Source organism: Sinohyriopsis cumingii, chromosome 17 (genome assembly GCF_028554795.1).
Source record: "Sinohyriopsis cumingii isolate HCF-2022 chromosome 17, ASM2855479v2, whole genome shotgun sequence".
Taxonomy (NCBI): domain Eukaryota; kingdom Metazoa; phylum Mollusca; class Bivalvia; order Unionida; family Unionidae; genus Sinohyriopsis; species Sinohyriopsis cumingii.
Genome location: NC_142977.1, coordinates 74,214,400 through 74,241,500, shown reverse-complemented (window position 1 = coordinate 74,241,500; position 27,101 = coordinate 74,214,400). Strand labels below are relative to the sequence as shown.

The 27,101-nt window shown below is 33.5% G+C and overlaps 1 protein-coding gene across 3 annotated transcripts in view; it reads right to left on the bottom strand.

Moving 5' to 3' along the window:
* Positions 1-1,197: 1,197 nt before the first annotated feature.
* Positions 1,198-27,101, bottom strand: part of LOC149779246 (vitellogenin receptor Yl-like) — a 102,182-nt gene continuing 76,278 nt past the window's right edge. For all 3 annotated transcript variants that reach the window (XM_089939827.1, XM_089939830.1, XM_089939828.1), the window contains 4 exons: positions 26,913-26,997; positions 20,053-20,277; positions 11,954-12,116; positions 1,198-3,109 (listed from right to left, as the gene is read on the bottom strand). In XM_089939827.1, coding sequence (XP_089795953.1) covers positions 11,960-12,116; positions 20,053-20,277; positions 26,913-26,997 — 467 coding nt within the window. In that variant the 3' untranslated portion in view covers positions 1,198-3,109; positions 11,954-11,959. The remainder of the gene's footprint in view (positions 3,110-11,953; positions 12,117-20,052; positions 20,278-26,912; positions 26,998-27,101) is intronic.

Below are 27,101 nucleotides of genomic sequence, written 5' to 3'. Positions count from 1 at the left end.
TATAGTGATGTCTAGCACTGGAGCATCATGAAGCCGTCACGCAGCATCATGTCCCACTCAGTCACATTATCTTGACACCAGGCTTACCAGTCCTAACACTAATCTCTATTATTGCTTAGCGCTTAGCAAGGCAGCTGTTAGTACCATTTTTATAAGTCTTTGTTACGACTCGGCCGAGGTTCTGACTGACTGAAAATAGTAGTTTATGCTTATTGTTTAGTGATATGACATCACATGCCAAATTTAAAACCAGTTTATTGTAGACATTTGTTTTTACAATGTTGCAATTACTTTCATAAAATGTATTCGACCATCCTATTACTCCATCAAAATATAATCAGAATTTTAAAGTTTAGAGGATAAGGAAGGTGAGATTTGGCAAACTGCCTCGACTTTGTCAATATAAGTCTTGGTCAAACAGAATAGGTATAGCTCAATCAGGATATGTACTGTTTGGTCAGAATAAGTGCTGGTCAGTTGGAATAGGAGTTGGTTAGAATAGATAGATACTTGGTCAGAACAGGTGTTGAATCAGTTAAAAAAGGCACAGGTCAGTTATAACAAGTACTGTCAAAAGAAATATATGTGTTTTCCATAAGAACTGATGTTTGTCAGTCAGAATAGCTATTGGTCAGCTGTAATAGGCATCATAATGTGTTGACAAGATAAGATAGGGCTGTCATATACAATATGTGTTGGTATGTTATAATCAGTATTAGTCAACATTTTGGCTTGTTATTAGGTGCATCTGACACTCTTTACAAGTTTGATAAACTCTAAGGTGTCACATCCTGTTAAATTCCCATCAACCCCAACGTGTGTTACGTTAGAAATTCCATATGGGACCCAAATGTTAAATCTCAATTATGCCTGTACTACCAAAAACTTGATGATAAATTCCAATACATCTTCATACCAATTCAAATCTTGCTGTTTTAATTCCCATGCATCATTTTATGAAGCCTGCACCAATATTAAATGTCAATACATCCCAGGACTGAGACAAAATTCAATGTTAAACTCCGATTCGTCTGATTCATCCCACTACTGACCAAACCCAATATTATATGCCACAACATACCCATAACTACAGCCAGACATATTCCATTATTTTTATTACATTTATGACTTAAGGAATGTCAGTTGGTTTACTGTCCTAATATTTATTGGACTAGAAAAGGTACAATATAGAGCAAATGACATTCCTACTGCATTTATTTCAAGTTGAACCATACATCAATTTTACTTCTAACCATAGGAACAATACAAAAATATAAAGATATACTGTTGAAAAACATTAATAAATATTTATAACATGGACACAAACACAACACTATTAATATGGTATAATCAAGGAGGATAATTGCAGCATGCACTATAAATGCAGTGGTCCCCCTTTATGAGGCCATCCCTTCTGCAAGAAAAAGGTGCTCTTAAACTTAGAGGACTGAAATCATCAGTACGCTTGAGAAACTCCAACATACCAAATCTGATAATCCTTTTATCTCATATTTAAATTAACATGTACAAAAGACAGTGCAGTATAACTAGAAGGATAACATGTAAAATACCACTTCTCATCCATAGCCAATAAAGCTCAACAAAACTTATGGGTGTCGGGTATGGTGGCCACTTCTGAGAGGAAATGCTAGATAGGGACCAACATACATATATAAATATTGCAGTGAGAGAGACAGAGAAAAAGAGGTGAAGAGATTTTGAGCTACAGCTGACAAAAACTGCTGTGTCTTGAATACGTTAATGTGCACTACAAACCTGATCAAATTTTGCAGAAACTATATAAAGGAAAAAGGTATAAAACCTCACATGTTTGACAAGTCTAGAAATATAAACAAAAGAGTGTACCAAGAGAAATTTTATCCAAATAAAATGATAGCTGCCACTGATGTTATATAAAGAAATGAAGAAATATCCAGGGGTGCATCTGTGTCATATGTATAGAAATACATCTGCCATCTTATTTAGCATGGTTAAAAATTTAAAAGCCCCCCAGCTATTGTATTTGTGAAACATATATACCTCCACTGCACATAAAAGTAAAAAAAAGTCCAAAAGGGTTGAGAAAGTTTGAAAAATTCAAAGATTGTTATCATAGCACAAGTTCCGTATCTGATCAGGTAAGTCATTAACATATGCATACAAGGTCATTAATGTATGCATACCATCTGGTCATTAACATATGCATACCATCTGGTCATTAACATATGCATACAAGGTCATTTACATATGCATACAAGGTCATTTACATATGCATACACTCATTTACATATGCATACAAACATGTCATTTACATATGCATACAAACTTTTACATATACAAACATGTCATTTACATACACATACAAGCATGCCATTTACATATACATACAAACATGTCATTTACATATGCATACAAAAACAACATTTACATATGAATACAAAAACATTTGCATATACATACAAATACAGACATGTCATTTACATACCCAAACAAACATTTCTGTCACATGTGGATACAAACAGACCTTCCAAATTTCTTGTTTACCTCAAGTGGTTTTAACACATGCAGGCAAATGTTTCATAAAAGTAACCAAGTCCCCAAAATAAAAAATGTGCAATAAATTCAAAACTTTCACTTGCTCACAAACTGTTTTAGAGGTGCTTATTGCAGACGTGCAGCTCAGACAGACTCCATTTCACCTATTGATATGACTTTCTGATATGCTATTGTAAGCATACTTATTTTGCACAATTCTTCCTTTTAAGCCATTTCACACTATCATAAATCCACAGAACAATGTTTGCAGTAGACACTTAAAGTGCAGTTAAATATTCAGATTAGATATTAGCATGCAAATAAATGGCAGAATTTATAAAAATGAAAATATGGCTATGAAAATAAATACACTTAAGTAAAACACTGGATATCAAGATTCATTACATCTACTTTCAGCTTAAAGTGGATGACAATCGAGAATCAAAGCTGATGAATGGTGAATCAATCCATGTTGCATAGCCAGGCTGATTAATAGTGAATCGACTTGTTTTCTGGAGCCACACATTTTTCTCTGGCAGATTGTGTTTTGGATCTTTGAAAAATATTGCCCCACCTGAAAGAAAAATGAAGTCTAATTGTCATCTCTTGTGCAAAAAGTACTGGTTCATTTGGCACAGCACTGCAAATGACATCTGTAAGGGCTGATTTTTCAGGGTAGCTAAAACTAACTTCTTTTGCACAGAAAGTACTTCAATGCTGTTCCAATCAACAGAGCATAACACATCTAATTAAATACATGCCAAAACAGTGTAGTCTGTTTACATAAAAGTTTTTGATGCATCATTACCTGTGGAGAAGTCAGTTTAGCTGCCTTCCTTTGATTTCTTTTCTGTATCCAACATGGACTCTTCCAGAACATTGGGCAAACAAACCAGGTTACACATATATACCATTGTTTTTTCAACCTGTATCAAATGTATTGTATTGAGCTCTATGCCAATATGAATTATGTTTAAATCATTCTTGCATGAAATTAATTAAATCATTCTTGCATGAAATTAATTTGGCAATTCTAGCTACAGTTTGAAATGCTGGCTTGAAAATTCAAAGTGAAACATGTGGGTATCATTTACAATGTGTGGAATGATCTAAAAATTTGTGCAATAAAGATAACTGGGTACATAATAATTTGATTATAATCGAGATAAATTAGAGTAATGGTAAGCAATTTGCTCACATAATTATAACTGCCTCCCCCACATCTCAACCCTACCTCATCACAGATGAATCTGCTTAAAAGAGCCAATATAACAATTTGTCCACATGCATATCTTCCCAAGTTTTAGAGCAATCGAAAATCTGCAGAGTAGTTGCATTCATAAAATTTCATCATGCAATGCATTCTGCTGCACGTCACAAAGGACAACTCTTACAAACATAAAAATTAACCGAGAAAGATTGCATTATGCACTGTATTAAGTTTCAAAACCATAAGGGCAATAACTCTAGCAAAACGTGTGAGAGCAAAATAATTTGTCAACATGGGCATCTTCTAGCTAGGCCCTTGACATTTATCAACTTTCATGGCAATCCATAATACACTGGTGGGTTAGGTGGCGCTATACAGTTTCGCATTTTGCATAGGGTTAGGAATTTAAAGAAAAAGAATGTCCCCGGCTTTCCTCACTGGTTATACTGGCTATTTAAAAAAGACCTTGTATATCTTAGGTATAATGCAAAGAACCTTTAATTCCCTTTATTCTGGTGTATGATTGACGGGTGTACTATGGGTTATAGAGTATACAGCTTGGCCTTACTTCAAATGTGCACCTTTCAAAAAAGTGCTAGCTCTACTTGGTCATTTTCACTTCCTGAACTTCAGAGGTAAATTGTATAAAAAAGAGCCGATAACCTTTTTTACATTTTATATATTTGGTAATTCATTCATTGCACCTTCAGAAGCTGGTATTGTCTAGTCTGGCAAAATTCATTTTCCCTATTTTAATAGCTGCTATGTATAGTGTACTTTAGACTAATTCAGACTGATTTTTTACCACAAGGGAGCAGTCATTTTAGTTAGCAGTGTGCTTAAATCATGTAAAATTTCCAAAAGTACAATATCCAAAAGAAATATCATCCACATTACATTAATGTAGCATATAGGTATGCAAACATTCTCTCCACTGTGCATGTTTTAAATGTGAACTACTTCACCTTACATACGTCACTCTCTCAAAAGTACATATTATCTGGTGAGCGCCACCTTAGTCACATTAACATGACTGTCATGCACTGTATTAATCTCTAAAAGAAAAAGGGCAATAACTCGAGAAAAAAAATTGCTGATGCAAAAACTGAGTGGTACATCGGTGCATCTTAGATTCATGGCCACTGCAATCAATCAACAACTGGGGGACTCCTTGTGCCAATGAGATGACATAATTCAACACAAGAAAAAATTTGAATGAACTTTAACAAACTGTACTGGAGAAGAATGACTTGTCTAAATTTGATGTAATATTTACCAAATTTCATAACAAAACTTCAAAAACTGGGGATAGTTGTGCAAACAAGACTTATACACTGCTACAAGATAGAAACTGCAAGAGCCAAGTGATTTGTTAAATGTGAATCTTGTTTGATGACCATAATACATGTATTTGATGATGTTTCAAGGCTATCCATAGAAACAAAGAATAAGGAGTGCCAGACTGATGGAAGGATGAATGGAAGGATGGACAGATGAAAATGAGGATTATTATGTCACCACAATGTCACAAATAAATCATTTCATGCATTACAACATCAATAATCACAAGGACGGCAATGATGAACAACAAAGTATAACACAGCAATAACAGTCAACAAGTACAACACAGCAATAACAAGTATAACAAAGCAAAAACAAGCAGTATGTATATAACAGTATTAACAAAAAGCAATAAGTAACACAGCAATGAAAACAAGAAATATGTATAAAACAGCTATCACAAAAAGCAATTAGTTGAACAGCAATAACATACAAACAATAAGTATAGCACAGCCATGACAAGCAATACATGTTAACACACCAATGACAACAATAAGTTTAACACAGCAATAACAAGCAATAAGTGTAACACAGCAATGTCAAAGGCAACAAGTACAATATATCAATGATAAAAAGCAATAAATACAACATAGCAGCAACAGAAAGGAATATGTATAACACAGCAATAACAAGCAATAAGTACAACACAGCAATAACAACAAGCAATAAGTACAACACATCAATGACAACAAGCAATAAGTACAACACAGTAATAACAGCTGGCAATAAGTATAATACAGTAATGGCAAGCAATTGAGTTCAACACAGCAATAACAGCAAGCTACAAGTACAACACAGCATGACAGCAAGCAATAAGTACAACAGCAATGACAGCAAGCAATGAGTACAACCCAGCAATGACAGCAAGTAATAAGTACAACACAGCAACAGCAAGCAATAAATACAACATAGCAATGGCAGCAAGGAATAAATGTAACACAGCAATAACAAGCAAGCAATAAGTACAACAAAGCAATGACAGCAATCAAGTATAACAAAGCAATAACAAGGAACAAGTATAACACATCAATAACAAGCAAGCAATAAGTATAACACAGCAATGACAAGCAACAAGTACAGCACAGCAATGACAGCAAACAAGTACAACACATCAATGACAGCAAGCAAGTAGTAAAAGACAGCAATGACAGCAAACAATTGGTACAACATTGCCATGACAGCAAGCAATAAGTACAACATAGCCATGACAGCAAGCAATAAGTACAACATTGCCATGACAGCAAGCAATAGGTACAACATAACAATGATGACAAGCAGTAAGTACAACACAGCAAAACCAGCAAGCAATAAGTATAGCACAACAATGACAGCAAGCAATAAGTATAACACAGCAATGACAGCAAACAATTAAGTATAAGAGCAATGACAGAAAGTAAAAAGTAAAACAAAACAATGACAGCAATCTTATAAGTATAACAACAATGACAGCAAACAATAAGTACAACACAGCAATAATAGCAAGCTATAAGTACAACACATCAATGGCAGCAAGCAAGTAGTAAAAGACAGCAATGACAGCAAACAATTAGTACAACATTGCCATGACAACAAGCAATAAGTACAACATTGCCAGGACAGCAAGCAAAAGGTACAACATAACAATGATGGCAAGCAATAAGTATAACACAGCAAAACCTGCAAGCAATAAGTATAGCACAACAATAACAGCAAGTAATAAGTATAACACAGCAATGACAGCAAACAATTAGTACAACACAGCCATGACAACAAGCAATAAGTACAACACAGCCATGACAACCAGCATCAAGTACAACACAGAAATGACAAGCAATAAGTTGTTGTTGTTGTGGGGTTTAATGCCATTTTCAGCACATGATAGGCTATGCATGGCGACCAGTATTAATGGTGGAGGAAGAACCCAGAAAACCCCAGGAAGAACCACCGACCCACGAGAAGCTACTGGCAAGCTTTCTCACATACCCACATTGGCCGAATCCTAAAGCAATAAGTACAACATAGCAACAACAGCAATCAATAAGTACAACACAGCAATAACAGCAAGCAACAAGTATAACACAACAAAACCAGCAAGCAATAAGAACAACATAGCAATGATAGCAAGCAATAAGTGCAACACAATGACAGCAAGTTACAAGTACAACACAAGATCAATAGCAAACAAGTACAACACATCAATAATAGCAAACAATAAGTACAACACGTCAATGACAGCACAAAGTATAACAAAGCAATGACAGCAAGCAATAATTATAACAGCAATGACAGCAAGCAATAATTATAACAGCAATGACAGCAAGCAATAAGTACAACATAGGAATGACTGCAAGCAACAAGTACAACACAGCAATGACTGCAAGCAACAAGTACAACACAGCAATGACATCAAACAATAAGCATAACAAAGCAAAACCAGTAAGCAATAAGTATAACAAAGCAGTGACAGCAAACAAAGTATCACAGCAATGACAGCAAGCAACAAGTACAACACAGCAATAAGTTATAATACAACAATGACAACAAGCATAAAGTATAACACAGCAATGACATCAAGCTATATGTACAACACAGCAATGTCAGCAAGCAATAAGTACAACAAAGCAATCACAAGCAATAAGTAAAACATAGCAATGATAGCAAACAATAAGTACAACATGGCAACGACAGCATACAATTAGTATAACACAGCAAAACCAGCAAGCAAAAAGGTATAACACAGCAATGACAATAAGTACAACATTGCAATGACCACAAACAATAGATACAAGATAGCAACGACAGCAAGCAATAAGTATAATACAGCAAAACCAGCAAGCAATAAGTATAACAGAGCAATGACAGCAAACAGCAAGTACAACACAGCAATGACAGCAAGCAATAAGTACAACATAGAAATGACAGCAAGTAATAAATGCAACATAGCAATGACAGCAAGCAATAAGGACAACAGCAAAATCGGCAAGCAATAAGCATAACACAGCAATGACAGCAAGTAATAAGTATAATACAGCAAAACCAGCAAGCGACAAGTAGAACACAGCAATGACAGCAAGCAATAAGTACAACATAGAAATGACAGTAAGCAATAAGTACAATCATAGCAATGCCAGCAAGCAATAAGTACAACATAGCAATGCCAGCAAGAAATAAATATAACATAGCAATGACACCAGGTATAATACAGCTTTGGCAACAAACAAAGTGCAACAAAGCAATGGCAAGTAGTAAGTATAACGATGCCATGAAAACAAGCAATAAGTGTTCACAGCAATGACAAGCAATAAGTACAACACCAATGACAACAAGAAATAAGTATTATAGCAATTTTAACAAGCAGTACCAGGGTAAGTATAACACAGCAATGACAACAAGCAATAAGTGTAACACAGTAATGAGCAAGATGTAAAACACAGCAAGGAAAAAAAATAACAATGACAACAAGCAGGAAGTATGATGCAGTAATACAAAGAAAAACAATTTTCTGCAGTATTGGCAGCAATACAATTTTATTTCCTGCCTCTTCTCTTTTTAATGCTTGCATTAAATTCTTACCCAAATTGGACAAAATAATGACTTTTAAACAGGATTTTAGTCAATATACTTGGCAAAGAATATATTGGGTGTCTGATGTATCAAAATCATACATTTTATGATGCAGTTTGTACATGAAGTTCTTGTTTTGATTCAAATCTAAAACCTCATAATATGAGATTAAAAGATGACATAAAAATCCCCAAATTACCAACAATGCCCTAAATGTCTACAATTTAAAGTGCTTATTCTTTATCACAAATCTTTAGCAATCTTTTTGATGTTTGCACATGCAAATCATCTCGTCTCATCTTTTCTGAATGAAAGGATTTGATGAAAAGTACCAAATGTAGCTACCCAAACAATGAAAGGGTACAACAAATTAAATGAAGTGCAGTACTTGATTTATTTACTGCATGGAAATTAGGTGCTGGGAATGGACTGAAGTGCAGAATGATGGAAGGGCAAATGGACAGGACAAATTTAATACACCCTATTTTCCATGAAAATAATACAAAAACAATAATGGATAGACAACATGGCCAGGATAGACAACATGGCCAGGATAGACAACATGGCCAGGATATACTCCATATACAGCAGGCATAAAAAGTCCCTACTATTCAAGGATTTTGTTAAGCTTCCTAATACATTCAAATACACAGTTTGTATGTAGCAAATTACCAACAAGATCCAACCTGTATATCACTTAATTACCAACCAGATTCAAAACTGTACACTTAAGTACCAACCAGATTCCAACCTGTACATCACTTAATTACCAAACAGATTCCATCACTTAATTAGCAACCACATTTAATTACTTGGCAAGCTGTTAAAAATTTCATTCTGTGCAATTTTTTCTTCAATTAAACTTTTCTTATGAGCGTTCCTGAATGTTCTTATGGCCATATTGTGTACTGTGAATTATAACGTCACATATTTTGTACTGTGAATTATAAAGTCACATATTGTGTACTGTGAATAATAAAGTCACATTGTGTACTGTGAATTATAAAGTCACATATTGTACTGTGAATTATAAAGTCACATATTGTACTCAAGTTTGACAATGTCAGAGGAAAATATAACTTCAAACTCATGAAAGCAAAACTGATCCTTATCAGAAATTCATCCTTTTTTGAGAACTGCGAATTTTATTAAATTCAAGACAAATTATTTTTATAAAGACACTTAGTGTTATATCTGCATCAGAAATCCCAAAATGTCATGCACTTGATGGACAAGAGTCAATTTGGTTTTGTTATGTGGGGTTTAACGCCTTTTTTCAGTACATGGTTGCCATTATATTTGATGAAGGAAGAACCTGGGAAGACCCCAACACACGGGATGCTACTATCAAACCTTCTCACATACTTGATGGTTGATCCAAGACTCCAACTTGCATGGACATGGATCAGATGTATGTGGTCTGACTGATCTGTAAAGGCAAATGCTTCGGTCACCCCTCAGTCACCCAGGGTACCAAGTCACAAATGATCTAAAATGAGGTTTTTAACTGGACATGTTGTATAGTGGACACAAGGATCCCACAATAATCCCTTGCACTTGTTTGGGTATTCTGTAACCATGAAGCACAAGCATGTACAGTGCCCGCCTCCCCCTTCAATGGCACCCATCTCGAGTTACCTCATATGTTTTACAGCAACCGATAAGTTTAAAATATCCATCAAGTATGGCCACCCCTCTAATGCAGTCACTGGTCAGCATATCTTTTACTGCAACTGACAAGTTTAAAGTATCCCTCAAGTATGGCCACCCCTCTAATGGAGTCAATGGTCAGCTTATTAATGCAAATGAAAATCAACTATTTGTCATATTCTAAATTCAACACACTGATGAATGTTCCAACATGGAAATAAATTACCCAATTTTAATCCATTGTATTCCTTACATGTTTGGGCTTGTGACTTTCATAATTTATTATCTACTCCTACCACCAATAATTATCAACATGGCGAAGGTTAACTGCTTAGTAGCACAATATTGTCTAGCTCAAGTCTGCCTCATGTCTAATCACCACTAAGCAAAAACATTTTGTTAGCAGTCACGATTCCTCTCTTGCAGATTATGAAATATAAATGAAAAGAGTACCAGATTATGAAATGTAACTGAAAAGAGTACCAGATTATGAAATATAAATGAAAGAGTACCAGATTATGAAATGTAAATGAAAAGAGTACCAGATTATGAAATATAAATGAAAGAGTACCAGATTATGAAATGTAAATGAAAAGAGTACCAGATTATGAAATGTAACTGAAAAGAGTACCATATTATGAAATGTAGCTGAAAGAGTACCATATTATGAAATGTAGCTGAAAGAGTACCAGATTATGAAATGTAACTGAAAAGAGTACCAGATTATGAAATGTAGATAAAAGAGTACCAGATTATGAAATGTAGATGAAAGAGTACTAGATTATGAAATGTAGATGAAAGAGTACCAGATAATGAAATGTAGATGAAAGAGTACCAAAGCAGAACCAGAACATAATATGACAAGCTCACTACCTTCATAAACAAATTATTTCATGTAATAACTACACATTAATCTGACAAATAGTTAACAAAGAAGGAAAAAGTTGTCACAAAAATGCAAAAATGTCAGACATTCTTAGTTTATAAGATTAGTGAAAAGTAATTTGGCCAAACAAAGAATTTGTAATACCTGCCAAGAAATAGGACATAAGAAATATTCAAAGAAATCTTATCAGTTAAAAATACATACTATATCTGAAGCCCAAGATGAAAGCACTACCTGAAAACTTTAACCCACGATGAAAATGCTGCCTGTAAACTTAAACCAAAGATGAAAACACTGTCTGAAAACTTTAACCAAAGATCAAAGCACAGCATGGAAATTTTAACCAAAACCTTACATATGTTGATGCATCTGATGGAAAGTGATTGCTACATTTTTTTAAACTTGAGAGAAAACTGGTCATGCTAAAAAGACCATGTTAAAACTGAAGCAAAAAGCAAATCTGAAACTGAAAATGATTTGCCATAGGTATGATACAGGTCTACCTGTATGAACTGACTTGTATCATTGGCAAGGCATTTTGGTCCCATTTACTCAGCATGATACAGTGATGTGTTAAACGAACTGTTAAAATCAACAAAAGCTTAGAAATCTTGTGCCTCTTAAAATGTTATGTCTAGTTTCAAATATTGGGTCACAATACAAATTTATGGGGAAAAATTTCATTAGAATTTTTGGTACTCTGATTTACACGTATACAGCTTAACTCTTTGAATTCCTACAATCATAAGAAAATTAGCTTTAAAGTTTTATAATTTCATGATAAATACCTTAAATCAGAAAACCTTGAGCCGGGGGTCAACACTTGCACCACTGAAGTTGCCTGAAGATTGGCTCGAAAGGCTCAAGCTGCTTATGAGATGCTCAGAGTCATCATCCTTGTTGGCCTTGTGGTAATGTATCCATGACAACAGACTGCTACTGCCCTTCTGCCTGTAAACATAAATAACAAAGCTTTTACATGCGGCACTGCTTTTGGCAATGGAACCATACAAATATCTATTTGCTGACACATAGAAGACAGGAACAATGACACATCTTGGATCTAATCTTAGGCATGCAAAGTATTAACAAAACTATAGCTGAAGTGTACCTGAAACATTAGTGTGCAATTCAAAATCTTTAACATTAAACGATTATTTCGCAAAAGTCACATTCAGAATAGTGATAACTGCATATTGCTACCTGCTATTCACAATGCACATATTTAAACAGACTGGTAAAGTTAATCATCTTCCAGGAAGAACACAACTAAATCCAAAAAGTTACACCAAATACTTCATAAAATTCCACAGTTCAAACAATTTGATGGGGAAATAGATTTCTCAAGAACAGAAGTGCAAGACGGTTCTGAAACAATGAAATCTGAATGAGATGTGACATTTACATTTACTTGATCAGCCTGATCAGCAACTTTTATTAAATGGCCAATCTACCTACTGTATCACATATATGCTTACTGACAGACAGTAGAGATATCTGCCAAAAGCAAAGAATTACTGCAAATGAAGTTCAGAATTTCAACATAAACAAATTACACCACAAATCGGCACACTGAAAAATGAGCAATTTGCTGAAAAATGTAAAGTGTGGACAGCCTAGTTTTCATGCATATCAAGGATTTTCTCCATTCCAACATTTTCACAATCCCAACTGTGTTGCAAAAGCTTGAGATTTTGAAAATGTATCTGTCAAAGCCTGCCAGACAATTTACAAAACACAGACTAATAATCAAGTGGGTTTATGTACTTGAGTTTGGTGCAAAACGTTGCAAAATTTGATTCATTTTCTCTACCCTCTCTTCAGTGCTTTCACTAAACAGACAACCTAGTAGTCTAGGTGTGTATATGCACCAGACTTAGGGTGTGATTCATGCAAGAGTTGCTATCGACTGAAGCATAGTGGTTTCCTTTGTCAAATACAAAATTTACTATCACAGGAAACCCATAGTAGTGGTTTCCTTTGTCAAATACAAAATTTACTATCATAGGAAACCCATAGTAGTGGTTTCCTTTGTCAAATACAAAATTTACTATCAAAGGAAACCCATAGTAGTGGTTTCCTTTGTCAAATACAAAATTTACTCTCACAGGAAACCCTTCTGCAGACCAATGGAGTATAGTTTCTTTTGTGAGTTTATTGCCATTTTTCATGATTTTTATTTAAACTCGGGGGTGGGGCTTCAAATGAGTGTGCGTGTGTGTGAGACTTAGAGAGAAATGACACATTCTAATTGTACTTGGAGTATTACCTGTTCATATTTTACATACCTTATTTTCAGGATGCTCTAGAAATCTATGGATAAAATTATACATGTACAAGTCCATTTTGAAGTTTTCTTATTTATTTGCATGTTCATTTGCATAATAGATCTTTTCCTCATTTAAAATGAGCTAGAATTTTAATGTTTAATTTAAACTTCATAAATCTCCACTGACAGTGTGTAAATGAAATAGCATTAACAGGATCTAATTTATTAATGTTTCTTTACCTAATTATTGTTAAATACTTTGGCATTTAATGCTTTAATAATAAAGAATTGAACATAAATTGAAATTTTGGTTGTTTTGGTCATCCTTGGATGATCTACTGAAGAGCAACAAGGAACAACTCACTTGACAAACTGTAGCTATAGGTGTTAATGTGCTCTGTTAAAATCATCCAAAATGGTTTATTTTTCCAAAACTTATTCTGCATTCCATTGCTATTTCTTCATGTGATGTCATTATGTTGGTACATGCTGTGACAGAGACAAGTCTATCCATGAAAATGCATTTCATACCTCATTTTAAGGCAATTCAGATGGTCAAGTGACCCTAACCCATAATGACTGAATATTGGGATAATTGTTTTAACCCATAATGACTGAATATTGGGATAATTGTTTTTTTCGTGCCCAAAGACTTGTATGCCAGTAAAAAGAAATAGCATTTTTGTGTCCCAACAACATAGTCCAAAAAAATATCAACATAAAATTGTTAAGATGCATTGCACACCAATGATCAGTTCTTTAAATGACCATGTCAATTAGCTGTTATAAATAACTGATTGTCTTGGTCATTATTTTGCATGACTTGGTGCAAATTTTCCAATTTCCCCATCAAGAAATAAAATAAAGTTAAATACAAACTTCATAATTCACAATCCACATTAAGTGTACCCCGGAGATTTATACATAAAATTCAGTTCTTACAGAGCAAATCATGCTTAGCATCACTTGGATCCTTGTTTATTCCCAAAAATATCAGATTTTACTTTATTGTTTTTACCAATAACATTATTCGATACATAGCTGGTTCATTTACTTTGATCCATGCATTCACAAATTACTGTTTTTCAGTCAAATATGTGATCCTACAAAGTGATATAATCTGTATACATGTTTAATTGTATAATGCATATAACCAGCACATATTCATATAACTTTCATATGTTTATTTGTATAATGTATATAACTTTCATGTTTAATTGTATAATGCATATAACCAGCACATATTCATATTAACTTTCATGTTTAACTGCATAATGTATATAACCAGCACATATTCATATAACTTTCATGTTTAATTGTATAATGTATATAACCAGCACATATTCCTATAACTTTCATATGTTAAACTGTATAATGTATATAACCAGCATATATTTTCTCATAATTTTCATGTTTAATTGTATAATGTATATAACTTTCATGTCTAATTTTATAATGTATATAACCAGCATATCTTTATACAATTAAACATATGAAAATTATATGATGTATAAAAGCAGCATATATTCATATAACTTTTATGTTTAATTGTATAATGTATATAACCAGCATATATTCATATAATTTTCATGTTTAATTGTATAATGAATATAACTTCCATATGTTTAACTGTATAATGTATATAACCAGTACACATTCATATAACTTTCATATGTTTAATTGTATAATGTATATAACTTTCATGTTTAATTGTATAATGCATATATATCCAGCACATTTTCATATAACTTTCATATGTTTAACTGTATAATGTATATAAATTTCATGTTTAATTGTATAATGCATATATATCGAGCACATATTCATATAACTTTCATGTTTAATTGTATAATGTATATAACCAGCATATATTCATATAATTTCATATGTTTAATTGTATAATGTATATAACCAGTACATATTTGCATAACTTTTAATAGTATAATGTATATAACCAGCACATATTCATATAACTTTCATATGTTTAACTGTATAATGTATATAACCAGCATACATTCATATAATTTTCATTTGTTTAATTGTATAATGTATAGAATTTTCATGTTTAATTGTATACTGTATATAAGTTTCATGTTTAATTGAATAATGTATATAACCAGCACATATTCATATAACTTTCATATGTTTAATTGTATAAAGTATATAACTTTCATGTTTAATTGTATAATGTATATAACCAGTACATATTCGTATAACTTTCATGTTTACCTGTATAATGTATATAACCAGCATATATTCATATAACTTTCATGTTTACCTGTATAATGTATATAACTTTCATGTTTATTTGTATAATACATATAACCAGCATATATTCAGATAATTTTCATATGTTTAATTGTATAATGAATATGACAAGCACATATTCATATAACTATCATGTTTAATTGAATCATGCATATAACCAGCATATATTCATATAACTTTCATGTTTAATAATTGTATAATGTATATAACCAGCACATAATTGTATAACTTTCATATGTTTAACTGTATAATGTATATAACCAGCATATATTCATATAACTTTCATGTTTAACTGTATAATGTATATAATCAGCACATATTCATATAACTTTCATGTTTAATTGTATAATGTATATAACCAGCACATATTCATATAATTTTCATGTTTAACTGTATAATGTATATAACCAGCACATATTCATATAACTTTCATGTTTACCTGTATAATGTATATAACCAGCATATATTCATATAACTTTCATGTTTACCTGTATAATGTATATAACTTTCATGTTTAATTGTATAATGTATATAACCAGTACATATTCGTATAACTTTCATGTTTACCTGTATAATATATATAACCAGCATATATTCATATAACTTTCATGTTTACCTGTATAATGTATAAAACTTTCATGTTTAATTGTATAATGTAGATAACTTTCATGTTTAATTGTATAATGCATATAACCAGCATATATTCAGATAATTTTCATATGTTTAATTGTATAATGAATATGACAAGCACATATTCATATTAACTTTCATGTTTAACTATGTTCATAACCAGCATATATTCATATAACTTTCATGTTTAATTGAATCATGCATATAACCAGCATATATTCATATAACTTTCATGTTTAATAATTGTATAATGTATATAACCAGCACATATTTGTATAACTTTCATATGTTTAACTGTATAATGTATATAATCAGCACATATTCATATAATTTTCATGTTTAACTGTATAATGTATATAACTAGCATATATTCATATAACTTTCATGTTTAATTGTATAATGTATATAACTTTCATATGCTTAATTGTATAATGTATATAATCAGCACATATTCATATAACTTTCATGTTTAATTGTATAATGCATATAACTTTCATGTTTAATTGTATAATGTATATAACTTTCATGTTTAATTGTATAATGCATATAACTTTCATGTTTAATTGTATAATGTATATAACCAGCTCAATTTTCATGTTTAATTGTTTAATCTATATAATCAGCACATATTCGTATAATTTTCATATGTTTAACTGTATAATGTATATAACCAGCATATATTCATATAATTTTGATATGCTTAATTGTATAAGGTATATAACCAGCACATGTTCATATAACTTTCATATGTTTAATTGTATAATGTATATAACTTTCATATGCTTGATTGTATAATGTATATAATCAGCACATTCATTTAACGCTCATATGTTTAATTGTATAATGTATATAACTTTTACATATTCATATAACTTTCATGTTTAACTGAATATTGTATATAACCAGCATATATTCATATAATTTTCATGTTTAATTGAATAATTTATATAACCAGCATATATTCACATAACTTTCATATGTTTAATTGTATAATGTATATAACCAGCACATATTCGTATAATTTTCATGTTTAATTGTATAACGTATATAACCAGCACATGTTCATATAACTTTCATATGTTTAATTGTATAATGTATATAATCAGCACATTCATTTAACGCTCATATGTTTAATTGTATAATGTATATAACTTTTACATATTCATATAACTTTCATGTTTAACTGAATAATTTATATAACCAGCATATATTCACATAACTTTCATATGTTTAATTGTATAATGTATATAACCAGCACATATTTGTATAACTTTCATATGTTTAACTGAATAATTTATATAACCAGCACATATTTGTATAATTTTCATATGTTTAATTGTATAATGTATATAACTTTTACATATTCATATAACTTTCATGTTTAACTGAATAATTTATATAACCAGCACATATTCGTATAATTTTCATATGTTTAATTGTATAATGTATATAACCAGCACATATTCGTATAACTTTCATATGTTTAATTGTATAATGTACATAACTTTCATGTTTAATTGTATAATGTATATAACCAGCATATATTCATATAATTTTCATGTTTAATTGTATAATGTATATAACTTTCTTATGTTTAATTGTATAATGTATTTAACCAGCACATATTCATATAACTTTCATGTTTAATTGTATAATGTATATAACTTTCATATATTCATATAACTTTCATGTTTAATTGTATAATGCATATAACCAGCACATATAACTTTCATATGTTCAAGAAAGAATAATCATAATATAGGTTAAAATTATGAATACAGATTAACAATGATCACTGACCCATTTTAGTTTTGCATTTCAGCTTAAATTTGTTTTAATTTTCTACAATTGGCAAGCTGAGGACTTGACCAATTAATCAAAATTTGCATCAAATGGAGGTAGTGAGGTTTATTATTGACATTAAACTGCTCTGAATCCCTTATTTGTGTGTAATTTTTGTTTGTCAACATGTCTTATAATTTCCAGTCACTTTATATTTTAAATTCTAGATGGACAATGCGTCTTATAATTTCCAGCATATATAAATTCAAACTACTGCAATTAAAGCTTGTAACAAAGTACATGAAACTTGTTTACTCTCAAATGTTCATAAAATTATAACAATCAACAAAAATGAGGTTTCTCACCCCTTGCAAAAAAAAAGAGTTCACAATTAGAAAAAGTTATTTGAAGAATATGGGTTCAAGACACTGCTACCATATACCTCATGAAAAATAGTTGATGCAATTTACATTTTTATAGTTAGCTGTTACATATTTATAGTTAGCTATTACTTTGTCCAATCTTCATAATGGCATTGAGAAACAAATGTAACATAATGGAAAAATATTATCAGTATCACGTAAAAACATTACTATGACTGCTGATAACATGCAGAGCACATTTTATATCATCATAGGACTTGTATCACTGTAAATCATTTATAAGAGTTTGATCTCATACTTGTATCACTGTGTAAATCATTTATAAGAGTTTGATCTAGGACTTGTATCAATGTGTAAATCATTTATAAGAGTTTGATCTCATACTAGTATCACTGTGCAAATCATTTATAAGAGTTTGATCTCATACTTGTATCACTGTGTAAATCATTTATAAGAGTTTGGTCTAGGACTTGTATCAATGTGTAAATCATTTATAAGAGTTTCATCTAGGACTTGTATCACTGTAAATCATGTATAAGAGTTTGGTTAAGAACTTGTATCAATGTGTAAATCATTTATAAAAGTTTGGTAAGGACTTGTATCAATGTGTAAATCATGTATAAGAGTTTGGTCTAGGACTTGTATCACTGTAAATCATTTATAGGAGTTTGGTCTAGGACTTGTATCAATGTGTAAATCTTTATAAGAGTTCAATGTGTAAATCATAGAGTTTGGTCTAGGACTTGTATCAATGTGTAAATCATTTATACGAGTTTGGTCTAGGACTTGTATTAATATGTAAACCATTAATAAGAGTTTGGTCTAGGACTTGTATCAATGTGTAAATCATTTATAAGAGTGATCTAGGACTTGTATCACTGTATAAATCATTATAAGAGTTAAGACTAGGACTTGTATTAATGTTAAATCATTGATAGAAGTTTGGTCCTGCAGTTGAATCAATATAGGAGTCTGGCCTACTTTCAGTCAGTGACCTTGGCCTTTATACTGATTCAATGTGCCATCATAAGTTTATACTGATTGAATGTGCCATCATAACAGCTTTTACTGCTTGAATGTGCCATCATAACAGCTTTTACTGCTTGAATGTGCCATCATAACAGTTTTTACTGACTGAATGTGCCATCATAACAGTTTTTACTGACTGAATGTGCCATCATAACAGTTTATACTGATTGAATGTGCCATCATAACAGTTTATACTGATTGAATGTGCAATCATAACAGTTTATACTGATTGAATGTGCAATCATAACAGTTTATACAGTCTGAATGTGCCATCATATAATATGGACTATTCTTATTGCATGATGAATGAGCTAACAAACTCGAGATTAAATGTTGAAAATTTAATAGTTTTGTACAATACAAAAGCATTTAAAAAATTTTATGGATGTTTAATTAAGGTGTTTTGTCTTTTCTTTGAGTAAAACTGCAACATACTATTTATCAAGAGTTATGTGTGGAGCTGCAGAAGAATCACTGTCTTGTTACCTAAAGTTAATGGACAAATTAATGACATATATAAACTTACCTCGAGTTCCTGATGATGACCACCACTACTACAATCAGAACCACTATACCCACACACAGCAAGACTCCAGCTATCCATGCTGTCTTTTCCGATGACCCGTCATGTACCTGTTCAAGTGGGGGAGAGGTCTTTGTGATTATCTCTGACTGGTTTCCTCGCTCTTGCTCTAGGGCCTCCTTAGATAGTTTAAACTCGCAGCGTGACCCCGTCAGGAAAGGTGGACACCTGTAGAAACATTGATAAAACTAATCCATTCAGGCTATCCTCCAAAAGCACACACCCCTTCAAAAGTCGCATCTCACATGATCCTTGATCTTCATTTTGATGTACTGACCCCAAAAAACATCTTTATAGTGTTGCACAAAACCTACCATACTATAGGGATCAAGTCTAGTGAAATGTATTCACAAAATCAGGGGAGAATATCATTTTCACACCCATGCAACATAAATATCGCTGTTTTGCAGGCCTTATTTTTCTGATCTCAGTCCAGTCATCTCAGACCAGTCATCTCAGTCAAGGTGTCCACATGCCCAGAACAACTTTTAGAAAAAAAGAAACCCTTGTTATCTTCTGCTGTGCCTGACGTAGTTCTAAAACCAAACAACAAATACGTAAAAAAAACATAGCAACTTTAGTTAAATCCATCCTTGAGAATGCACCATACAAAAACATTTTGAGAGACAAAGACACACACATATGATGTCAAGCTTTTTGATATTATGCTTGTTCCTTCCACAAAGCATGATCAATTTTATCCAATATGTAGGCCTAACTCAATACATTTTCAGGTCAGCATCATTAAATGTAGCTAAAGCTATGTAACTAGTTTTAAATACTTCATGTGAATCAAATTATATACTGTTAGCTACATTTAATGATGCTGACCTGAAAAATGCTACAGATAGGAAAAAATTCTCAATGCTGTGTGAAATGATGTGACAATTTTCAATGCTGTGTGAAATACGTGACAGAAAACACTGATCCATGTACATAGACTATATACCTATACATTTCATAGCCTCTCAACTCTCTTAACTACAGAAAACTTAGTAACAGCCAGAAATTCTGTTATGTCAGAAATTCTGTTATGTCAAACATATTTTAATCTATTGTTAAGCATCTCCATTGTGCCCAAGTTGAATCAATCATATATCTAATATTTAATGACAAATAATGCACTTACCAGCCAGAAGGAATCATTTATCCATCAACACATTAGTCCAAAAGCAAATTTCATGGTAGCACTTGCCATATTTCCAAGACAGAAAAATAAATTTTCAAAGAATCCATGAACTTGAAAGTTTAGCACAATGTTGTCCACCACAGTCTGTATTTGATGGGTCTATTATTCACGGAGGTAATTTTACAATCAATATTAAGAACAACACAAGTATGTCACTAAGAGTTTCACCTCCTCCAAAAATAAGGAGTTATATAAGATGTGCAACAGATCACTAATTACCTGTGAATAACCCAAGCATGGACAGTCATGCTACATGTAACTTTTTGTAATAATAATAGCCTATGCACAACATAGGTGTGGCCCCAGTATCGTTTCATTATTTACAATATAAATTTCTAAACTGGAATTGAAGAAACAAACATTGTTATAATAAATATCAAATATTAATTGTTAATTTCATATAACATCCATATATTAAATGTGATAATTCCTTAATAATATGCAATGTTTTATGTTATTTTGTTTGGCTCATATATAAAAACTGTACTTCAGATGACACACGACACTCCCTCATGAACTTATTTGCATTAATGCACAGCAGGTAAACACTGGTGTGTTAACTATATTGCAGAAGTGAGAAGTTCTTTTTGACTTTAAAGGAAATTATTGAGTAAGAAAAAGAATCTACATTGGGGTTGGACTGAGACAAGGAAATCCCAGTTGCAGGGTTACATTATACTCTCACCCCCACGGCAAGCATCATAGGGAGACAATGTAACCCCTTGACTGGGATTTCCTTGTCTTGTTCCAAACCTCAACATAGATTCTATATATCATGACTTCATACAACTTACAGATCTGGCATAAACAGCATCAGGACATGGCTGTCAACCTGTAGATCAGTTGTGAACAGCATTATGACAAAGCTTACACAATCTGTTGTAAAGAGTATCATGATATTGCCGTCAACTTATACATATTAGTTGTGAAAAACACCATGACATGTGATCTTTATCAATGGTTAAGAAGATGAAGTTGAAATCTTACCTACAAAATTTCAATGGCAAATCCAGCAAAGATAACAGGCTATATTGATTGATTTAGTTGGGTCTGGTGGCATCTGTGCTGATGCCACTAGACAAAGATCTGTGACACTAAATCTCTGGTAAAAACTTGAGAAGGTTGACTATGAATGCCAGCCAACAGCTTCCATTACATCTAGGATCGAATGTGTTCGAATGCATGGCTCGCAGACATGGCTCTGATCTTGTTCACAGTAATCTTCATGAGGTGACTTGTCATGCGAGACCTCAGAGTATGCAGGGTGTAGAACCCACTTCAGCCATGACTCAAGAGCTTGTTTCCCAGCTTTTACTGGGAGGAGGAGGTGATTACACATGTCACAACTTGTCTGTTTCAGCTTGAGTGCTTGAGAGGAAACAGGATCTTGCATGTTGCTGCCCTCGATCTGTTTATAGAAGAGAACGAATGATGACTCTGGTTACTAATGGACAGTAACCTGTTTTTGGCTACAAAACCTGGTTTTGTCAAGAGGACCACTAAACCATCCAATCTGAAATGAAGATGGTTTGGATCAATGGAGAGAGCATGTAGCTTGTTTACTGAGCATGCAGAAGCTAAAGCTATCAGGAAATAAGTCTTGTTATGATAGTAACTTTAGCAATGTGTGGGCTTGGGGCTAAAATTTACTTGAATTGAGTCATGTTAAAACCCACAACAGGTTCCATTTTAGAAACAAGTGTGGTATTTTGGTTAATTAAGATCAAATTTGGCCAAAAGATCTGAAAAGTCTTTATCATGCTCAATTTCCAATCTGCCAAGATGCTGGAATATGTCCAATGTCAGAGTGGTAGCTTTTGATAGTGATGGGGGCCAACTGTTTCTCAAAGAGCCAGAGCAAAAGTCGACCTGTTGAGGTACTGAGGCACTCAGAGGGACAATGTCATTGGTCTGGCACTAGTCACTGAAAACTTGCCACTTTCTCCTCTAAGTCTTCAGAGTGGAGGTCCTTCTGTCTTGAGATTCTCTCCTTAACTGAAGGTTTAAATTGTTTGTCTTGCAATGCTTTCCTGATAAGAGCCAAGCATGATGCAGAAGAATGCGGTCCAGACAAATGGAACCTGGGACCATGGATGCTAAGAAGATTCGGGTTGGGTGGGATCTTCCTGGGCAGATCTATTGCTAGATGGAGTAGAACAGTGACCCAGGACTTGTCCCATCTGAGAATGGCTATCAGAATCATCTTGCAATTCTGATCACCATGTAACTTCTGGATTATTTTTGGTATCAGGAGAGGGTAGGCAAAGTTCCACAATCCCGATTGACTGACAGTGCATTAACAGCCCAAGCGTCTGGGTCTGGACTGGTAGAGATGAAGGTGGGTAACTTTAGATTCCACCTTGTCACAAAAAGGTTGATCATTAGACACAAAGTGCGCAGACAATGAAGACCTATTGAGAGACCATTCTGTGTGACAGACTTAACAGCTATTGGATAGAAAATTGGCCAAGAAATTGAGTCTGCCAGTAATGTGTCTGACTTGCATGTTGATATGGATATTGTCGCACCAATGTAAAAACTGCCAAATCATAACACACAGGTTGGGCAATCTGGTGACCCCTGTTTGAGGAGATAGGTCACTACTACTGAGCTGTCATGTACAATGAGAACAATTTAGCATAAGAGTCAATCTTCCCAGAAGTGAAAGGAGTTGATGACAGCCTTCATTTCCAGATCATTGATGTGCAGAGGCCATCCCCTGGCTCCCACGTGCTACTGATGGTAGTGAAGTCCTGCAACAGGTGGGCACCCCAACTGTACACACTTGTTGATATATACTATTATTTCCACTTGAGGCTTATCCAGCAGGATTCCCATGGTCAGCCAACCCGTGTTTGTGCCACTGATGCAGGAATAATTTAATCTACTGTGTGATCATGATTGTTTGATGAAGGGGACTTGAAAATGGGCAGCATAAAAAGACACCTGAGTAGGATCAAGTCTGTTGCCACATTGAATAAACAGGAGAACTCATTGAAATCCAAGTCCTGTTGGAAATGGACTTCAATGATTTTGATTATGTGAATTGGTTAAGAACTCCATATGCAGATGGACAAAGTTCTGGGATGGACAGAGGTCTGACTTTTCCAAGTAAAAGCCCAGGGGCTGATGTTGAGGTCAAAGGGAGAACTGTAAATTGATAAACGGTGTTAGGGTAATCAAAACATAAAATTGCAGGACATGGGGTTGATAGGGATGTGAAAGTATGTGTCAGTCAGGTCAAGACCGACAGCATACTCACTCTTTCAGATGGAGAGGTGGATTGATCTCACCATCTCCATTATTAACGTTGGAGGTGCAATGAATCAGTTGAGGTGACTCAAGTCTATGATGGGCCTCAACTTGCTGTCTGCTTCCAAATTAGAAACAGCCTTTAATAAAACCCCGGGCAATGTGGCTTTTGCATGATATCCACTACCTGTTTTGTTTTGGTTTTTTTTTATGAGTGACCAAATCTCTTGTTGTAGGAAGGCATCCTTCTGATCTGCCAGTACCTACATGAAGATGGGAAAGCAGGAGAGTGTGTGTGTGTGATTTGGATTTTTAACATAGCTTTAACAATTTTTCAGTAATATCACTTTGATGTATGCAGTGTGACAGTTTTATCGTGATGTCTAGCACTGGGGCATCACGCCGCAGACATGTAACATGATGTCCCATCCAGTCACATTATCTTGACACCAGGCCGACCAGTTTTAACACTAACCTCTTAATGTTGAGCACCAAGCGAGGCAGCTGTTAGTACCATTTTTGTATGTCTTTGGTATGACTTGGTCGGGGATCGAACCCACAACCTCCCGCAGGGAGAGGAGAAGAGGGGCGGGGGTTCAATGAACGAAATCTACCCCCCCCCCTTAATGACCTCAATAAACCACCCATTCTGAGGGAAGAAAGAGATGGAGTGAGCAGGAAAATGCAGGAGTTTGCTGTGTAGGCTGTCTGCAGGTGGTCGGGAGGGTAGGTCATTTATGGTTTAGAGGCTTGAAGGCAGAGCAATTATGGTTATTCCTACCTTTGTATGATTGCCTCCTATGTTGATTAGGCTGTAGTCTGCTGTCAGAGTTGTGATTGATATTGGCACACATCTGACTGAGGGAATCACCTGTCCTTGGGACTTGGAATGTACTTTGCACAGACAGGAGCTGAGTGGATCCAAATGCCTTTGCAAGAGGAGTGGATGAGTTGCAGGGAAGTTCTTCAACTGCCTGCCTCTGAACTTATTCAATTCATGCTCTAAAAAGCAATACAGACCCAAATGGAGTTTTCTGGGTAGTGGTAGAGGGTTGAAGGCATTCTCAAATGGACAAAACCTGGTAGATTTCCTTGAGGGTGGCTTGAAAGCTGAATTCAGTCTGCTCCATGGTTAGATATAAGATTTTTTTGCCAGCATCTTACGGCTCTCACTGTTGTGTCATGTCCTCTTCCAGGTCAGCCTGTAGCTCTGCACATAACAGTCGGATTCAGTGAACACCAACCATCGAGTTATAGTGGGGTCACACTACAGTGTACCATGTACTTCATTAAAAGGCAGTCTCACTATAATGTATACAACATGGGTTGCATGGAAAGCATTATAATGTTTTTTTTTTTTTTTTTTTTTACAAGGATATAGATTACAAATCCCATATATTTATTTAAATTTAAAGATTAATTACAATTCAGCAAAATTAACATTTAAACTAAATTAGTTAATCTTTACCTTTTAAGACTCCAAAAGAGAGCAAGCTGTATAAATCTAGATCAAATATTGACAATTTCTAGGATGATATGAATATTTTATTTTAACAATACATGAAAGAATATTTCTTAGAAAGGCCAAATTGGTGTATAAAGTATTCAGAAAAGCTATTCCTGTATATCTAAGCAATATCTTTCATCAAAGAGATGCTGATGGCACTCCAAATTTAAAGTCCATAAGAAGTAAAAATTACATTATACCAAGACCAAAGAAAGAATTGTTTAAAAAATGTTTTCAACATACTGGTCCACTGGTATGGAACAACATTCCTAGTGACATAAGGCAGGCTCCTACCATTTCTTCTTTTCATAATCGATGGATCAAATGAATGAAATCTTACAACTTAACAGTTCTAGTAATATAAACATTGCCTATTTTTCTGTATTTTTTCATTATTTTCACAGCTGAATTTTTCCATGCAGGATGATATTTTATATTTTATATATGTTTATGTGTTTACAGATACCTGTGCATATGTTCCAGGCTTGATACTTTAATTTTTAAAATCACTTTCTTTAGTGTCAAACCTGATTTTTTATATGTTGTATATACTAAATATTACTGTACACAACAGCTAGAAGGCCTCAGGGTAGATTAGTTCTGTAACTGAGTTTCCTTCTCTAAAGAAAGTCTTTATTATTATTATTATCGAAAGATTATTGCCACATGACCTACTATCTTGTTATTTTAGTTCTATTTGAATTTCAAGGTCATTCAAGGTGCAGCAATTGAAGGAATATAGTTGAGGTTACAAAGGGGAACTGACAAAGCTGATGGGTAAATGGACACAACTGATTATCATATATCTGCAAAAGTTGGATACAAAATTAGAATACAAAAGGATGATGAAAGTACCTGCAGTAGGCCTGCTTTTCAACAACATAGCACACTCCATCATTCTCACACTCCAGGGGACATGCTGCTTTCAAGTGCTCATGTTCTAAAACAAAAATATATATGATTTGAAAATGTAAATGTTTAAAAAATCTTTTCTTTGAAAGTACTAAATACCGAACTTAAGATGAGTATGCATGCTGGGTACTA